General features: G+C 35.8%; 2 protein-coding genes across 2 annotated transcripts; one reads left to right on the top strand and one right to left on the bottom strand.

The window, feature by feature from the left end:
- The first annotated feature begins 348 nt into the window (after positions 1–348).
- Positions 349–12604, top strand: LOC135803920 (uncharacterized). Its single transcript, XM_065317654.1, is given in 6 exon segments — positions 349–1151; positions 3567–3599; positions 3602–3736; positions 5950–6321; positions 6382–6667; positions 8757–12604. Coding segments are annotated over 6 exon segments (4569 nt in total). The 5' UTR covers positions 349–499; the 3' UTR covers positions 11848–12604.
- LOC135803919 (glycine dehydrogenase (decarboxylating), mitochondrial-like) lies at positions 12600–16448 on the bottom strand. The gene is given in 5 exon segments (XM_065317653.1): positions 12600–12816; positions 12818–13740; positions 13743–15419; positions 15684–15762; positions 16139–16448. Coding segments are annotated over 5 exon segments (2961 nt in total). The 5' UTR covers positions 16316–16448; the 3' UTR covers positions 12600–12711.
- Positions 16449–16937: the final 489 nt, after the last annotated feature.

Below are 16937 nucleotides of genomic sequence, written 5' to 3'. Positions count from 1 at the left end.
GCATAGTGCATAGAACATTATGCAAACAAGTTGCCTAACCACCGCCACTCTTATCAGCATATCATATATGTGTAAACACATTTTCATTACCATGTCGTTTTTTAAGCGTTATTATTTTCAGAGTTGAACAATTTCAAGACTTTCGTTGTTTGTTTTCCGTCTCCGGCGCGAACTGTCGCAATACAAACACATAAACAAGCGGCAATTGTTTCGACTACGTGATAATAATGCCGGCATATTCAAATTGATACAGCTCGATAAGACGTGCGCGGTTTGGTGGACCGGATACTTACTTTATCAACTGTTTTCTGCCACATATAATTCATTGTAGTCACTCGTAGTGTCGACACAAGTGAAAAACAGTGAAACAATTAATTCTGACAATATCTATGGAGAGATAGATTTGCTGTGTCTTTGTTTGTAGTGTAATATAATCAATTTATTCATTGTAGGCGTGCGATTGTGATTAAGCTTATCGGCAATATTTGGTGGAGGTGTCATGGCGGTGGCTTCCACACCGCGTCGACGCCGCATTCGTCAACTTGAGCACTGTAATCCGGCAGTGTTCGGCAACGTGTGTCTCACGCCCTATCAAGACCTGCGTAACCTACACGAATTGCACTTTGTCAATGTCAAGATGGCTGCATCATCGGACCTAACCTCAATTGACTCGTTCAAAAATCAAAATAAAAAACGTTTTCAATGGAATAATGGGCAAGCTATACTTTTGAAGAGCATCAAGCATGGTTTTGAACCAGCCAATTTCCAAAATAACAGAAAACAATTAAATTTCCACGATTGTATGGATTCCATTCAAATTGCAGAAAATAACAGTGCAAACACTTATGGAAAAGTAAACAATTGTGATGAATGTATGCAAAATAGTGGTTATGGACATGATATTCGTGAAAATGGCGATGGTGCGTGTTCTTGCAGTGATGATGAAGACTACCATCAAGATTACACTAACGATACTTATTACAACCTGGATTTTACTATGTTAGAAAAGCGTAGATGCTCCATATTGGTTGATCAACTTTTACTAGAAATTTACTCAACTTATCAAGCTGGAATAACCGATTATAATTCTGGCACGTCATGTAAGTCGGTGAAGTACGTGTGGATGGATCGTCATCAACTTGCATTCAAAGGTAATTTTTAAGAACATAAATATATTCATAGTCTTTTACTGTAAAGCACATTGTTAATGACGTAACTGTTGTCCGCTGGTGTGTAATTGCTAGTTTGGTTGCATATATTTTCCTTCAAGGTTAGGTTATGCTCGAGTAAATGTAGTTTCACCGTTTTAAATCGTTTTGCTTAGCATTAAAAGCGTTTTTAACGCTAAACAGAGCAGAAAATGTCGATCGGCTTTTGTTTTCTTAGAAACACAAGTTTGCCCCCCGATGATTATAGGTTTCAGTAATTTGCAAAGCTTTTGTTGTGATTTGTTGAGGTTATAATCGTGCAATTTTCCGCTCCTTTTGTGCATTTGCTGCGGGCTCAGTAATTTTCCACGCATATAAGAAAAATAAAATTAGTTATTGAACTGTAAACTATTTTCAAATACAGTGTGACCATAGTTTTCAAATTAAATATTTTCATTAAGTTTTATATTAATGCAATCAACACCAAATCTTATAAACGAAATCAATAGACTAGATTTGTGTATGTACTACGTAGGTATATAGTCGTAAAATGTAATATTCTATTTTGTTTACATGAATTTTATGAATTCATGATAAAACAACAACCATGAGCCAAGACGTAGGCACATCTCAAAATAATGCCACAAAATGCATCGTAGCGCCATCTAGGCGCAAATAAATTAAATTACAATCAAACTTTTGAACCAATGCTCTACCAATTAATAAATTAGTATATTAAATATAATTTTATTATTTTGTTATTATTATTGACTTTATTTATGCACAATTGACCATCAATCATAGAGTTTACAAATATAGCTACTATCATATTATAATCTAGGTATATATATATAAAATTTGCGTGTCACAGTGTTTGTTTCCAAACTCCTCCGAAACGGCTTTACCAATTTTTACCAAATTTTATATGCGTATTCAGTAGGTCTGAGAATCGGCTAACATCTATTTTTCATACCCCTAAGTGATAAGGGTTGTTCACCCTTAACTTTTTTTAAATTTTTGGACAAATTCTTTTGTTTTTATTTTTTTATAATGTGGCATTAAAAAATACATACATCCCTAAATTTTTATTTTTTTATCACCAACCCCTATTTCTTTATAGCCATTTTAGTAATTTAATCATTTTTCATCTCGCTCGAAGGAAAATTTTATCTGCGTAGGAAGTAGGTCTGAGAATCGGTTACTATCTATTCTTCATACCCCTAAGTGATAAGGGTTGTTCACCCTTAATTTTTTTAAATTTTGGTCGAAATTTTTGTTTTATTTTTTAATGTGGCATTAAAATATACAATTTTGGTTTCTTATCACCAACCCCTATTTTTATAATAAGTAAGTTACTTTTGTCTACACTAAAATTTATCTAGAAACTTGAAATAATTTATATGGCAAAACAACGTTTGCCCGGTTAACTAGTAATACTATAATATTATACTAGAAAGAATGAAAGTAAGTATAATATAAACAAGTTTGCAATTCGTAATCGCATGATTTCACACGGACGCGAGTGTTACGATTGTGTCGGTGAACATCTAACTGATATTAGTTCACATCGCACAGTTAAAACCAAAACAACACACAAAAAATTAAATGTGAATTAAATGCAAAAAGTGCATTGTAGCGCCATCTAGCTCAAATAATATAACTATAGTTAAATTAATTTAAAATTACACGCTTGGTCCATTTTCTAATAAATTATAATATTGCTGCCGCAATACATAAAATAATTGATTAATTGGATTGAATTTAGTATGTTATTGTGAATGTTTATGAATCAAGTATTGTTTATTTAATAAGTAATAGAAGAATCACTTCATATTCATGAATGTATGTGTAAGCATAGTAAAATTATTAAATGCAAATTTGTAAAGGCAGAGAAAGAAAGCAAGTTAAATAAAAACAAGTTTGGGGCAGGTAGTGGCGTGATGTCACATGGTTACGAACTTCGTGTTTGTGTGAGTTTTCGATCTGATATCAGTACGCATCGCACTGTTCAAAACAAACAACACACAAATCTCAACAAACCTCGTGTGGTGAAAACGCCGTATGGAATTTAATGCAAAGAAGTGCATTATCACGCCATCTAGGGTCAATAAATGGAGTTATATTTAAATTACATTGGTGTTTATCACTATTTTTCGAACGGAAAACGCATTTTATAAATGATGCGTTATTTAACTTAAATTAATTCCGCGATTATCTCATCAATCCTGTATTATTGTTAAAAATATATATCTTTATTTATAATGCAAATAATACTCCATATTGCTCCATTATTTATTTAAACTAATTTGAATACATTGTATATTAAACAGTGATTAGAGTTAGAAACTATTAACATTAATGCGAATATAATAGCTATATGCCCTGAGAGAATTATAATATTTTATATTTTTGTTCAAGAATTGCAAGAGTTAACGGTTGTTGTCGATGTGCTTCAAAAGAAGTGGTACGCGCTGGAAATCTACTTGTAAGGCGTTTGAAACGACGAGACGCTCTCAGCCGCCAGAGGGAAGCACGATGTGAAGTTATTACCTGCTTACTACGCAAAATTCGCGAAAATTCAACAAAAGGTAAGAGTAACATCATCTAACCTAAATCAATCTATATTAAAATATTCAACACATTCAATTGTTCAAATTTGTTCAACGTATACAATGTGATCAATGTGTTGCATACGATAGCACTTAGTTCGCTACCCACTCGGATCAATAACGTATGAATGACGCCACGTTTTGTCCCTCGTGAAAGCGGCGGTGGAGGCGGCAGAGTGTCGTCGTTGTTGGATGTTGAATGTTGACTAAACATAGATAAGAACTCCAGCACACACACACACACACACTCACACAAATCATACATACAATGTGTCCATGTATAAAGAGTGTGTAGGTGTAGGTTTTTGCGGGGTGGTAAAATTCGGTTTGCACGACGGCACTGCGTGTGCGTGGTGAACCTTGCGTGTATTCAGCGGCGGCGGCGGTGGCGGCAGTGCTAGTTGTGCCAGCACGCTGCACGCCGGTGGGTGCCGCCGCCGCCGACACGCGATGCCAACGTGGATGCGATGGCCTACGACCGCCACCACAGTCGCATACGCCAAAGAAAACAACAAATCAGTTACAATCATTTAAAATTTATTTCGGTATTGCTTTAATAAATTAATTCGGTGAATGAAGATTTCTAAAAATTATAACGCTAATTACTATGTGCGAGAGTGGCCGTGCGTGTTTAGTAATAATGCTGATAAGATTGATAAGATAAAATGAGTGGGCTTATAAATCAGCTGAAGAAGGCCGCCGCCTCGGGGGCGGCGAGCAATGCGTATAATTCGCAAAGAAATTCAGGTACATGACTTCCATACATTGAAATATTTATTCTAGGTTATGTTATGTTAGGTTAGGTTAGACAGCACGCAGCTCTAAAAATAACAATCGTATACTATTGTTGTTACGATAATAATAAATTGGGCAAATAAAATTATTCACGTTAAAATATAACGGCGTGCAAACGAAAACAAACAAAAGGGATTAGCAAGTAAACAAAGTATGAATGGGAAAAATAAAAGAAATGCAAACAATGTGCAAAAATCGACGGTCGATTGTGTTTGACGTTCAAAGTTCAATACCTACGATTCTTTTGTTTTCGTTTCGAAGTGAAAAATAACAAAGGACGCCAAAATGGCGAAAACGTAACGAATTTAAAACAAAAGACTACATCTTTGTTTACCACTGATTGTTTATAAATTGTTTAGATATATACCGCATCAAATAGTTACGTAGTTGTAAATGAAACTTGCCGAATTGTGGATGAATCTTTGATTGGAGCGCGTCCAAAAATAGCTCGCCGCGCGGCGAGTGGAAAGAGGCAAGGATGTTTCAAGGACATAACCTAATTTGCGCGTAAATGAACACATCCCTCGACCGCGACCCGCCATGCTTTACAGTTTTCGCTAATTTTTGTTTTATGCTTTTGTTAATGCGTATTTTATTTGCAATAAAATTTTAAACCTTTACCTTGAAATTAGCATAGGTATTACTTTGATTGTCAGAAGTTTTAAGCTGTCATTACGATTTGCTGTATAATGGGCTGCCTATTACCTGCATTCGCCATTGCTAATTCGAGTTTTAATGGCGTCGTGACAGGGATGAAAAAGACAGTGAATGAACTCGTTACTTTTCATAAATGCTGCGTTGGAATAATACACAACGAAATTTACTCTTGCTATCAGGTCGAATTCGCATAAAATTGCTATTATAAAATATACAGCGTGTTCGGGAATAAATTAAATTACCTATATTTATTATTGTGATTATTATTATTTTGGTGGAGTTTATCGGCGTGCGTTTTAATTAAAACACAATTGCCTGTAATTTGTTATCCTCGACTACGCCGCAATGCTGCGATACATAGATACGGATTTAATTAATTAATGATAGCCATGATTAAAGATTAAATGTGGAAGCCACAAAAGCGACATAAATTCACCCGATAAAATTCAATTATTGAAAAGTAAATGATTACAAGAAACTCATTTAATTTCTATATAAATTCGAACATATGGTATATTAAAAGGATTAATATTGAATGATGGTTAGAGGTTTCTGCTGCCTGAAAGCACTGTCCTTGGGGAGTACTAAAATATTCATCTCCATTATAAATATCTACTAAAATCAATCAGGGGTTTAAATCTTCAATTTACGCCATCTATCGGTAAAGAGCTTAGAAAAGAATAAACAATTGTTTAAAAGAATGAAATTTTATTTATGATTTTTTTTTTACTTTATTTCAGGTGTTCCTGAATTTTCCCCGGAAATGCGTTTCTCATTGCAGCCGCTCCCCGGCGACTCGGGTTTCTCACAGTGGCACTCGGCGATGAAGATGGTCTCGCAGCTGCCGGAGGGCATTCCGGCGGAATTCCGCCGCCAGCTGTGGCTTTCGCTCGCCGATAAACACCTCCATGCCAAAGGCGTAGACTGGCCGGCGGCAGAGCGCGACTGTTTCAGCGAGTGGTCGCATCCCGCCGACGCCGAACTGGGCGTGCAAATTGTTAAAGATTTACATCGCACCGGCTGCAGTCTCTTTTGTGGCAAGGACGGCAAAGAGAATCAAGCGCTGCTCAAACGAGTACTGCTCGCCTATGCTAGGTGGAATAAAAATGTTGGTAAGTCAATTAAAACTTTTTCAATTTTAAATAAATACGTAAACTATTGATTTTTCATAGGTTATTGTCAAGGGTTTAATATGCTGGCGGCGCTCATATTACAAGTGACGGAGAAATCGGAAGTTGAAGCTTTGAAGTTGATGATTTACCTCATTGAAGGTGTACTGCCGGATTCCTACTTTGCCGACAGTTTACGTGGACTGTCTGTCGACATGGCCGTCTTCCGCGAATTACTACGCACGAAACTACCGAAATTATCCAAACATTTGGATACACTCCAGGTGGCATCGAAAGAAGGCACCACCAGCTACGAACCGCCATTGACGAATGTCTTCACCATGCAATGGTAAGTCAAATAAAACCAATCAATTAAATAATATGTTAAGGATTTTGCATACTTTACTTTAATATTGAATATAGGCAACCCAATATACAATACGCATTTATGTACCATAGCTTTCAGATGTTTTAAATTGAAATTTATCAGAGCGTGAACACTCTCAGCGGGGCCCTCCATCGTCGTACGTTAAGTGGAATGAAATGGGCTTTCAATCATTCTCGTTCATTTTTTCGCGTCTTCAATTTATTCTCTGAATGTTTTTATTTAAGCCACAATTCCAATTCGGTCTAATGACAGATTAAACTCTTCGAAATAAATTTAATCAAGACACGACGTGTCTGAAATATTAACGTGTACCTTCGGCATAAATTATAATTAAATCACAATCCAATTTAAATTGTAATTAATGTTTTTAATCTAATATTATGCTTCAAGATCAAAACCCTTTTACCTTAGCCAAACATGAGGAAATTACACAATTTCCTAACCTAAGAAACTTTAATGTTTGGATCTTCGTGTTCAACAAATTAAATTTATGCGCAATTAAATATTTCGTTGAATACTATTTGAATAATGACTATATTATTATTATTATCATGTAAAGTATTTCGTTTAAAATTAATGAGCACTTTTGCTGAGTTCACTGTTTTGTGGTCCAATTAGTGAGATCAAACGTTTTCAGCATTTAGGTTCACCCTTAATTATTTATATACATCTATACCATGTGTTCAAATTAAATTTAATCAAGTAATGATGAAGTTGGTTAATAGAACATACAGTTTATTGAATGTTACTGATGTTATTTTCTAAAGTAGTATTTTGTAAGGGATGAGAAATGAGGTTAGAAATTTAATTAATTTAATGGAGATAAGATTCGAGCGGAATACAATTCGATTCGACGTTGTTCGTCTCACGTAAATTCAACATTTCTACATTTCAATGTTTGTTTTTGCCAATCAACGAAACGAAGAAGAGATGCAAAGTAAACGAAGAGAACTCAGTGAATATCATACGATAGAATTCATACAAAGGTAAAAGGAATCTAATCCGATAAGAAATTTATGCCATTACAATGAAAACAGAAAAAGTCTCTTTGTACCTGTCATGCTCACACTTAATGTTTCAACTTATGCAACTCATTGTACAAATGATATATTGGGTTGCCTATATTCATATACTTATTAGGCTATCTTGTCATAATACAGTTGAACAGTGAAGTTAATAATTCCGTAATTGATTTTCTTGTCATGTTCGCATGTCGCGTCATTATCGCTGATCATGCGTTTGCAGCTTTATTAAATTGCATATTATGCACGCTACCGTCACCAGCACGCTTCTTTGGTACGCGTTCAGGGGTTAATATTGGCGCAACCACGCGACTATAATTAGATTATTCAATGAAGTAACACATTATCACGTCGTGACGAGTCTTACAATAGTATTATATTCAGCGATACTTGCACTGTTAAATTAACCTAACTTGTGTAGTATGCAACCAAACATTCAATGAAATTGATATGTAAACTTTGATGTAAAACTTTACCAAATCAAAGTTTACCCTTTTAGCCGAATATCAGCGCTAAGCAAACTTTGAAACTTTCAAACTCATCGTAATTTAATTAGGGAAACTTAATATTGAGCTTTCAGTAGTTTGAAATAACTTTTAGATTACTTGTGATTTTTTAGATTATTTACCACAAAACTATTAAAAATTTGACATTAAATGAACTTTTGAACTTTAAACTTTCGTAAAAACTAAGTTTTATGGTTGAATTTAAGAAATTTTAGTGCCAAAGCATATGCAAAAGCACGAAGGTATTATATTTACGCGGGTCTAGTTCTTTTTCGCGCTTTTCGCACGTCTGAGCTGAGTGAATAGTGAAGTGATTTTTTCAGCTGAATCTTTACGACCCGCCGCACGACGCGGAGAAGACCTTGAGCGTGAAAATGCTTTAAAAATGAATTTTAAGCTGGCATGTGTCAAACGGAAGACATTTTATGAATTTCTAAATATATTACGTCGTAATACCCATTACTTTTTCATAGTAGATGGCGTTGGTTGCATATTAATGGGAGTGCTTTGTTTTATTTACAGGTTTTTAACCCTCTTCTGTAATTGTCTACCGCAACCAACTGTGCTACGCGTGTGGGATCTCATCCTCCTGGAAGGAAACGAAATTTTACTGCGAACATCTTTGGCGATCTGGCAAGTGCTGGCTGATAGAATAATGACAGCTAAAACCGCGGATGAGTTTTACTGCGTCATGGGCATGTTAATGCGAGAAATTTTAGAATTTGATTTAATTGATGCCAATACTTTGGTGAAGGGTATTGTTTCGATAGGTCCACTGACGGAACTCAGTGTACTGCGTGAACATTATTTATACAATATAAATCCATGGGGAGCCACGCCCATTAGTCGTAGTGAAGCGCCATCTGATGGCTCGCGTCGCAACAAAGTGTATCACAAAGACAAACTGGTATTAGACATCGGTGTACTTAAAAAACAATACACTAAACTGAAACAACGTCAGCGACAAGCGCATGTTATATTTAACACAGCAGTTGCACGTCAAACAGCACGCCCTGCTCCTGTTGCCATGAATCATCTTCTATTGGGTAAAAGTGCTTTGGTTCCCGCGAAGAAAGGAATGCGCCCAGGCCCACCTAAAGGATCAGTGCCGCCACCTAGACATGCTCATAATAAACAAACTAATAAGGCGCATCCACCCCAACAAATTAAACCAGTGAAAATTGCTGCTATAGCTCCACCTAAAACTCTTCATTGGAAAGATGAAGGCGCCCGAAAAAGATCTCCTTCATCCTCGTCCTCATCTTCGGATACTGAACTGTGCGATGAACCAGAAGAGTTTAACTCTGATGAAGAAAAGGGCGAAGACAACAAAAAGAGTCAATTGCCTGAATTGCCTGATGACAATCTTACTACTTTAGCCATGCCTACTGCTGTACTCACGCCTCTTAGTAAAACCACGTCTCTAATTGAAGGTTTAGACCACGCCCAGCCGGACCTCACCAGTGATAACAGTGATAAACAACGTAGTGATATTGATGTTGCCCTCTCCTCAGAAACTATCGATAATTATGATCCAGTGTTGTCTGAAACAAGTGCCAGTGCTTTGCCCGTAAACGTGATTCCGGATTTATTGGATTTTGTTGAGCCGCCCATTGATACGTCTATAGCCGCGCCTCTGTCTTTTAATATTGACGAATTTCTCTCAGAAAACACCGAAAATGATAATTCAATTATTGAAACTTATGACAAATTTGATGTGCTAGAAACTTCAAGCGACATCTATCCGACTACAGATGTCGCTACGGACGATTATTTTATGACGTTGAATGCATCCCTGCAACGCTCCGACAGTTTGCCATCAGAAGATGGCTTTGATTTTGAGAAGTTCTTAGAAGAACGTGTTAAATGTCTCAAGGACACTAAAGATAAACTTTATTCGAGTGAGGAGAGTCTTGATGACACTTCCGAAACGGAAAGGATAAAATACGCAAGAAAGAACAGCGTTCGTGCTTTAGAGATTATCCAAGAAAACTCGTTGATCTTACACAGAATTTTACAATGTCAAAGTAGACTCACGCCTACGCCACCACCATACGAGGATTTAGATTCGAATAAATTAGAAAATGATTTGCAAGATGGCGGTGAAAAACTTACTCCTACCACGCCAACACCGACAAATGAAAATCAAGGAACATTATTACTAACTGATTTTACTTCTAAAAATAATGATGACGTTGAAAACGAGCAAGAAATAATTGAAATTGACGTTAAAACTCCTGAGAAATTAAATGTTTTCCGGCCTTATGGTGATTTCACTGAGTTTTTGCTTAAATATCAAAGTAAAACACCGGACGCTATTGATGTAGTAGATATTGAAAACAAATTCAGTGATTTTGAAGTTAAAAAATCCGAAAGCAATGAATTAACAGATTTACCTTCAAATTTAGTTGACGAAGATGATACTCCTAAAAATCATACAGAAAATGATTCCCCTGAAAAGTTTCTATTTGAGTTTGAAGATAAATTACCTATTACACAAGATTTGCAGCTGGAATATGCTCCTGTTGATGATTTAACCTCATTCTTTAATAACTCCAACTACGATTCAGAAACACAAGATAAAGCAGAAGATAACATTGATATGTTTGCTTCGGAAAATTTAATCGAAAATTTAACCAATGTTGACATAGAAACCGATAAAATTGAGGTTAGAGAGAATATTGACGTGGAGGACGACGATGCCACTTACCTGAATCGACTGATAAGCAAATACAATTTTATCTCGAAGCAACATGAGCACGAGGATCCACTCAACATACAAAGCGAGGAAAAAAAAGACGAAAAGGACGAAAGGGATAAATTGAACCGGGCGAATGAAATTGACGAGACAGATGAAAGTACTCATGTAAGCAGAGACGACAGCACACTGGAGTTTAGTATTGCCGATATTGAGATACCTGCCGTTAGTGCTATCTATCGTCCAATGGCCGCGACAAACATTGTCGAAGTGGATTACAATCTGGAAAAGTACCGACACAAGTTGGGGTCGCCGTTAGCCGACACCGAGAATAAAAGTGAACCTACAACTGAGACTACGCAAGCAATTCTAACCACAACAGACCTCGATGAAGATGAAGATCTCATCGAAATCGGCAAAAACTCGAAATACAATTCAATACTTGAATACAGCCGCAATCTCGATGAAAAGTTTAATAATTTGATTCTTAAGAGTCCAAAACTGTCAAAATTACAAAAATCAGAGAGACTTAACCTAAAAGGCAACTACAGTTTGGACCTACCTTTAGAAAATGTTGACATTGATGGAGGACGCCATTTTGAAGACGCTAGTGACCTCACTCCGAAAGCATCGCATTCATTTCAAGATTTCACAGCTCTTACAAAGTCTGATATTGATTTATCTCCTAAAATGGCTTCTTCTTCCTCGAAAAGTTATATTATGACAACTGAAGTGGATCAACAAGAAGATGTCGCCACTTCATACGCGTCAACAAGAAACACAATGGATGTTGATGTGCTGATAGAGAGTCCTAGTTTAAAATCGCCCAACCGGATCTACAATCCGTTTCCGGTGAGTATTAGTTCCAGGCAGAGCAAGGAAGTGCCGTTTCGATTAGGCCTGTATAAAAAATGATAAAAACGGAACATAACCTAATTTGAATTAATAACAAAACCAACAAATAACATAAGCATAGTTTTGTGATGAAGTCTGCTTGATATTCAAGTATTTTTGACAGCTAATAACAGCGGCAGTATTAAAAAAATCAAAAGTCAGATTACAGCAATCTGTTATTCGCAAAATTCTAATAAACCCCAAGAAAGACATAACCTCACTCTGCACTACATCTACATCTATATTTATAGATAAATATAACAATTAGTATAAACATAATAATAAATAATAATATTATTATTAACATATAAATAAATTATGTAAATATAATACATTATTACATTGACGAAACTGTGATTTTACGAGGCGTTACTTACTACTAAACTGAAAATGATGAAGATGATGATGCAAAATTCTGTAAAAAATATGTATGTGAGCGAATGTTTGAAGAATTGTCGTGCCACGTCCTTTCGAATAATGTTAAAGAAACAAAACGCGAAAACACAAAAAAGCAAAATAAAACACAAGCAGTAGAAGTAATATACGATGAATTAAATTCAAAGTAATAACAAAAGAAATATATTCTAATATTTACCTATTTAATTATTACTTACCGCGAATTGATAAAATACAAATAAACAATTAGGAAATATGTATATTGTGCAAAATATGTATATTATGAAAAGAGAAACCAAACTTGTTGAATATTAGTAATACATAACAACAACCTTTGCGTCAAATCTGCAGGAAATGATCAAAATAAACCATTCATAAATAATTTAACGTCTTTTATTTATAGCAGCAGTAATTTAATATAGGCAACCAACAATGGAATTTTTTTAAATTTTTTAAGTTTTTTTAAAAGTTTTTTGGACAAAAATTGTTTTAAACAACATATTCAGGTAAAATAGGTGGACAGGTACAAACCAAATGTTTGTCCCCGTAAATATCATCAATTCTGGAAACAGTCGGCCATATTTTACTATCAGGGAGTAACAAAATCGGCTGGGAATGCAGCTTGTTCTCTTGTATATGGCCTCTCCCAGCTGCTACTGACCACTTGTTCTTGTGAGTGTGGTGCCATTTTTAACGGATTTACTCTGATATCCATCGTGCCGTCTTCAATCTCTCGAATTTCTTTACGGATCAATACGAGAGCATCGCAAAACTTGTCGAGTTCTTGTTTATCTTCTGATTCTGTTGGTTCTATCATAAGCGTACCAGCTACAGGGAAGGACATAGTTGGAGCGTGGAATCCATAATCCATCAGCCTCTTTGCGATATCAACTGCTTCAATATTTGCTGTTTTCTTAAACTGTCTGATATCGATGATGAACTCATGAGCAACCAACTGAGATTGTGGTGATTTGAATAAAGTAGGGTAGTGTTTTTCTAAACGCTTTGACATGTAGTTGGCATTCAATATGGCTACTTGAGTGGCTTTACGAAGACCTTTACCACCCATCATTTTGATATAAGCCCAGGAAATAGGTAAGATAGCGGATGATCCATACGGAGCAGCGGATACAACACCATAGGATGTGGAATTAGCTCCAAGAGGGTTAACAACTGGATGTCCAGGTAAAAATGGTGCTAGATGAGATTTAACTCCAATTGGACCCATACCAGGACCTCCTCCACCATGTGGAATACAGAATGTTTTGTGAAGATTTAAATGAGAAACATCAGATCCATAATCACCAGGTCTGCAAAGACCAACCTGCGCGTTCATGTTAGCACCATCTAAATATACTTGTCCACCATTTTTATGGATGATATCACACACATCAGCTACAGTCTCTTCAAAAACACCATTTGTTGATGGATATGTAATCATCAAACAAGACAAACGATTCTTAAACTTTTCCGCTTTGGTTTTAAGATCATCCATATCAATAGAACCATCAGATCTTACCTCACGGGTTCTACCCTCATACCAGCCATTTGTGCACTTGCGGGATTAGTACCATGAGCACTCAGAGGAATCAAACAAACATCTCTATGTTTATCACCTTTAGCTTCATGATAACACTGAATTGCTCGTAAACCTGCATATTCACCTTGGGCTCCACTATTTGGTTGAAAACTGATCTTATCGTATCCTGTAATTGCACATAAATCTTTCTCTAATTCATCAAACAATTGCTGATATCCTCTTGCTTGATCAACAGGTACGAATGGATGTATCTCTGTGAAATGCTTAAAACTACACGGCATCATCTCAGTAGTTGAATTGAGCTTCATTGTACAAGACCCCAGAGGAATCATAGAATGAACCAGGGAGATGTCTTTGTTCTCCAAAACTTTCATATACCTCACTAGTCTAGACTCAGAATGATGTGAGTTGAAAACTGGATGTGTCAAGAATGAACTGGTACGTTTAAACTCAGATCTTAAAATTGAACCGGTTCGAACTTTATCAGGCTGTGTAGAAATTACATCACTCTTTTGAGATGACCCAAACACATAGAAAAGATCATCTATATCCTCAACAGTTGTTGTTTCATCCAAAGCTACTCCAACAGTTTCGTTATCATCAAAATATCTCAAATTAATTTTCTTTTCATTTGCTCTGGTCCTAACCTCATCTACACCAATAGATGGAACTATTTTCAAAGTATCAAAGAAGTATTCATTGGTAAGTTTATTTCCGTCCATTTCAAGACCATGTTTCAATACGAGCGTTAGATTGTGAACTTTGTTGGCGATATCCTTTAATCCTTGAGGTCCGTGGTAAACAGCAAACATAGCAGACATATTTGCCAACAGAGCTTGGGCTGTGCAAATATTACTGGTAGCTTTATCTCTGCGAATATGTTGTTCTCTAGTTTGCAGAGCTAACCTATATGCATCCCTACCAGCAGCGTCCCTTGTCACACCAATCATCCTTCCAGGCATTAATCTAACCAAAGATTGATGACAAGCAAAAAATCCAGCGTGTGGTCCACCATATCCCAAAGGTACACCAAATCTCTGAGAAGTTCCAATTGCAATATCCGCTCCAAATTCAGAAGGTGGTCTTAGTAAACATAAACTTAATAAATCCGTAGCACAACAGACAAGGGTACCATTAGCATGGGCATTTTCAGCTACTTGACTGAAGTCCAAAACATTGCCTTCTGTATCAGGGTATTGGAATAACACTCCAGTAACATCATGGTTAGAAAAGTCAGCTTCCATCACATCGACTATTTCGAAGGTAAGTCCTAATGAATTTAATCTTGTTTCAACCACCGAAATAGTCTGCGGATGCAGTTTATGTGACAGTAACATTTTGCGGCGTTTATTCTGTCGGAAGCAAAGTGACAGAGCTTCTGCGGCTGCGGTTCCTTCATCCAACAGAGAAGCATTTGCTACTTCTAAACCAGTAAGTTCCGCCACCATTGTTTGATAGTTCAGGAGACTCTCAAGACGACCTTGAGCTATTTCCGGTTGATATGGAGTATATTGTGTGGTCCAACCAGGGTTCTCGAAAATATTACGCATAATTGTATGTGGTACACAACAGTTATGGTAACCCATTCCAATGTAAGAACGCCAGATTTCATTGCGTTCAGCAATCTTCTGAATTTGTTTGATTAATTCATATTCGCCTTTAAAAATGGAATCAATATTATAGTCATATATTATGTTCTACATGATACTACTTGATAAGATGGACCCCTGGTAAGACCCGTCATCAAAGGTCATGACATTGACGATAATATTTACTACTTCGTTATAATGATGTACTTTTATTTTTATTTCGAAGCAATCTCGCGAATTGCGCCAGCAAATAAGTAATAAAAGTGTTTACTCGTTATTACTTAATCATGAAATTATGGTGTAATCAATATGAGTGGAAATAAGGTACTTACTCGTGGATTCTTCAATTTCTAAGGGCTTGTTCAACGCAATACGCTTCGGTACAGCTTTTTCAGTCAACTCGTCTAAACTCTGCAAAAAAAGAACAAAACAAAACGTAAATAAAACGTAAGACATAAGTACAGCTTGAGAATAATTGAATACAGTACATTAATTAAAAGTGTCTCAACGACTTGCAACGGTATGATTAATTAGCATTTATTTTTAGACAATTCTCGGGTGTTTTTGTGAATTTTACTCCGGTTTTCTTGTTTTTATATTGAATTTTTCTGTTGTTGTCAGTGAGATTATTTGCTGCTCGTAGAAAATGAATTAACAACTCTGCAAACAACTTTCCGTACAAATGTACATCATTTTTCATTTAAAAAAGTTTCAGAATGCTAACAAGTTTAATTAAATTTTATAAAATTAACTTTTTTATGTTTTATTTAATTTATTCACCACCTACTTTATATCCAAGTAAATCCAACATGGTAACGATGTCTCTGTCCCTTGGGCCAATATGCCTATTGGGAAAATCCTCCTTTTTAGGGAATAATGGTTCGTCCGGACGCGCCGCACTAAAACACCGCAAATTTTGCAGTTTTGGTACTGCGTACCTCGCTCGCACTGCTAACTTATACATTTTTATATTCACTAATGTTTTTAATTGTAATTCAAAAATAAAATTCAATTAAATTAATTAATACTAAAAATGTTTAGTGTTATAGCGAGCGCGAGCTCGGCCCAAGTGAACGAATTCTCTTCAATGCGTTTATTTTATGTTATAACTAATCAGAATGATAATTAAGCTGAAATTACATTTATCTTGGGACTGGGTATAACGCAACGCATAAAATTAAAATGTTACTGAAGGGTCAGAGTTGATCATTTGTCGATATCTCACATTATATTAAACGTAACGATATCGACGTCGTGAAATTTACGCACGTCGTAACATTGATTTGACTATTTTTATGGGCATTTGCGATCAATTTCATGCGTTTTGCAATAAATAATTTACATAAATTGAGAAGAAATAAATGTAATTAAAAATAACAGTTGAATATAAATGAAAACAGAATTATTGTGAATATTTTTTTATTATTGTATTTCTTTAGCAGCATGGTTCAACTGATAAGATTATAAACGTGATTGAAGATCCAATATCTTGGTTGAATGTTGTTGCAACGATAATATTTCATCGTCCGATTTTTAGTTAGAAAGTGTATGGTAGCGCTATCTTGGTTTGCCTTAGCAATATCAAT

Source organism: Atheta coriaria, unplaced genomic scaffold (assembly GCF_025399875.1).
Source record: "Atheta coriaria isolate IRGN ID8LTWV9N9 unplaced genomic scaffold, Caltech_Dcor_3.1 hic_scaffold_3_pilon, whole genome shotgun sequence".
NCBI classification, from domain to species: Eukaryota; Metazoa; Arthropoda; class Insecta; order Coleoptera; family Staphylinidae; genus Dalotia; species Dalotia coriaria.
This window is presented reverse-complemented; position numbering and strand designations above follow the sequence as displayed.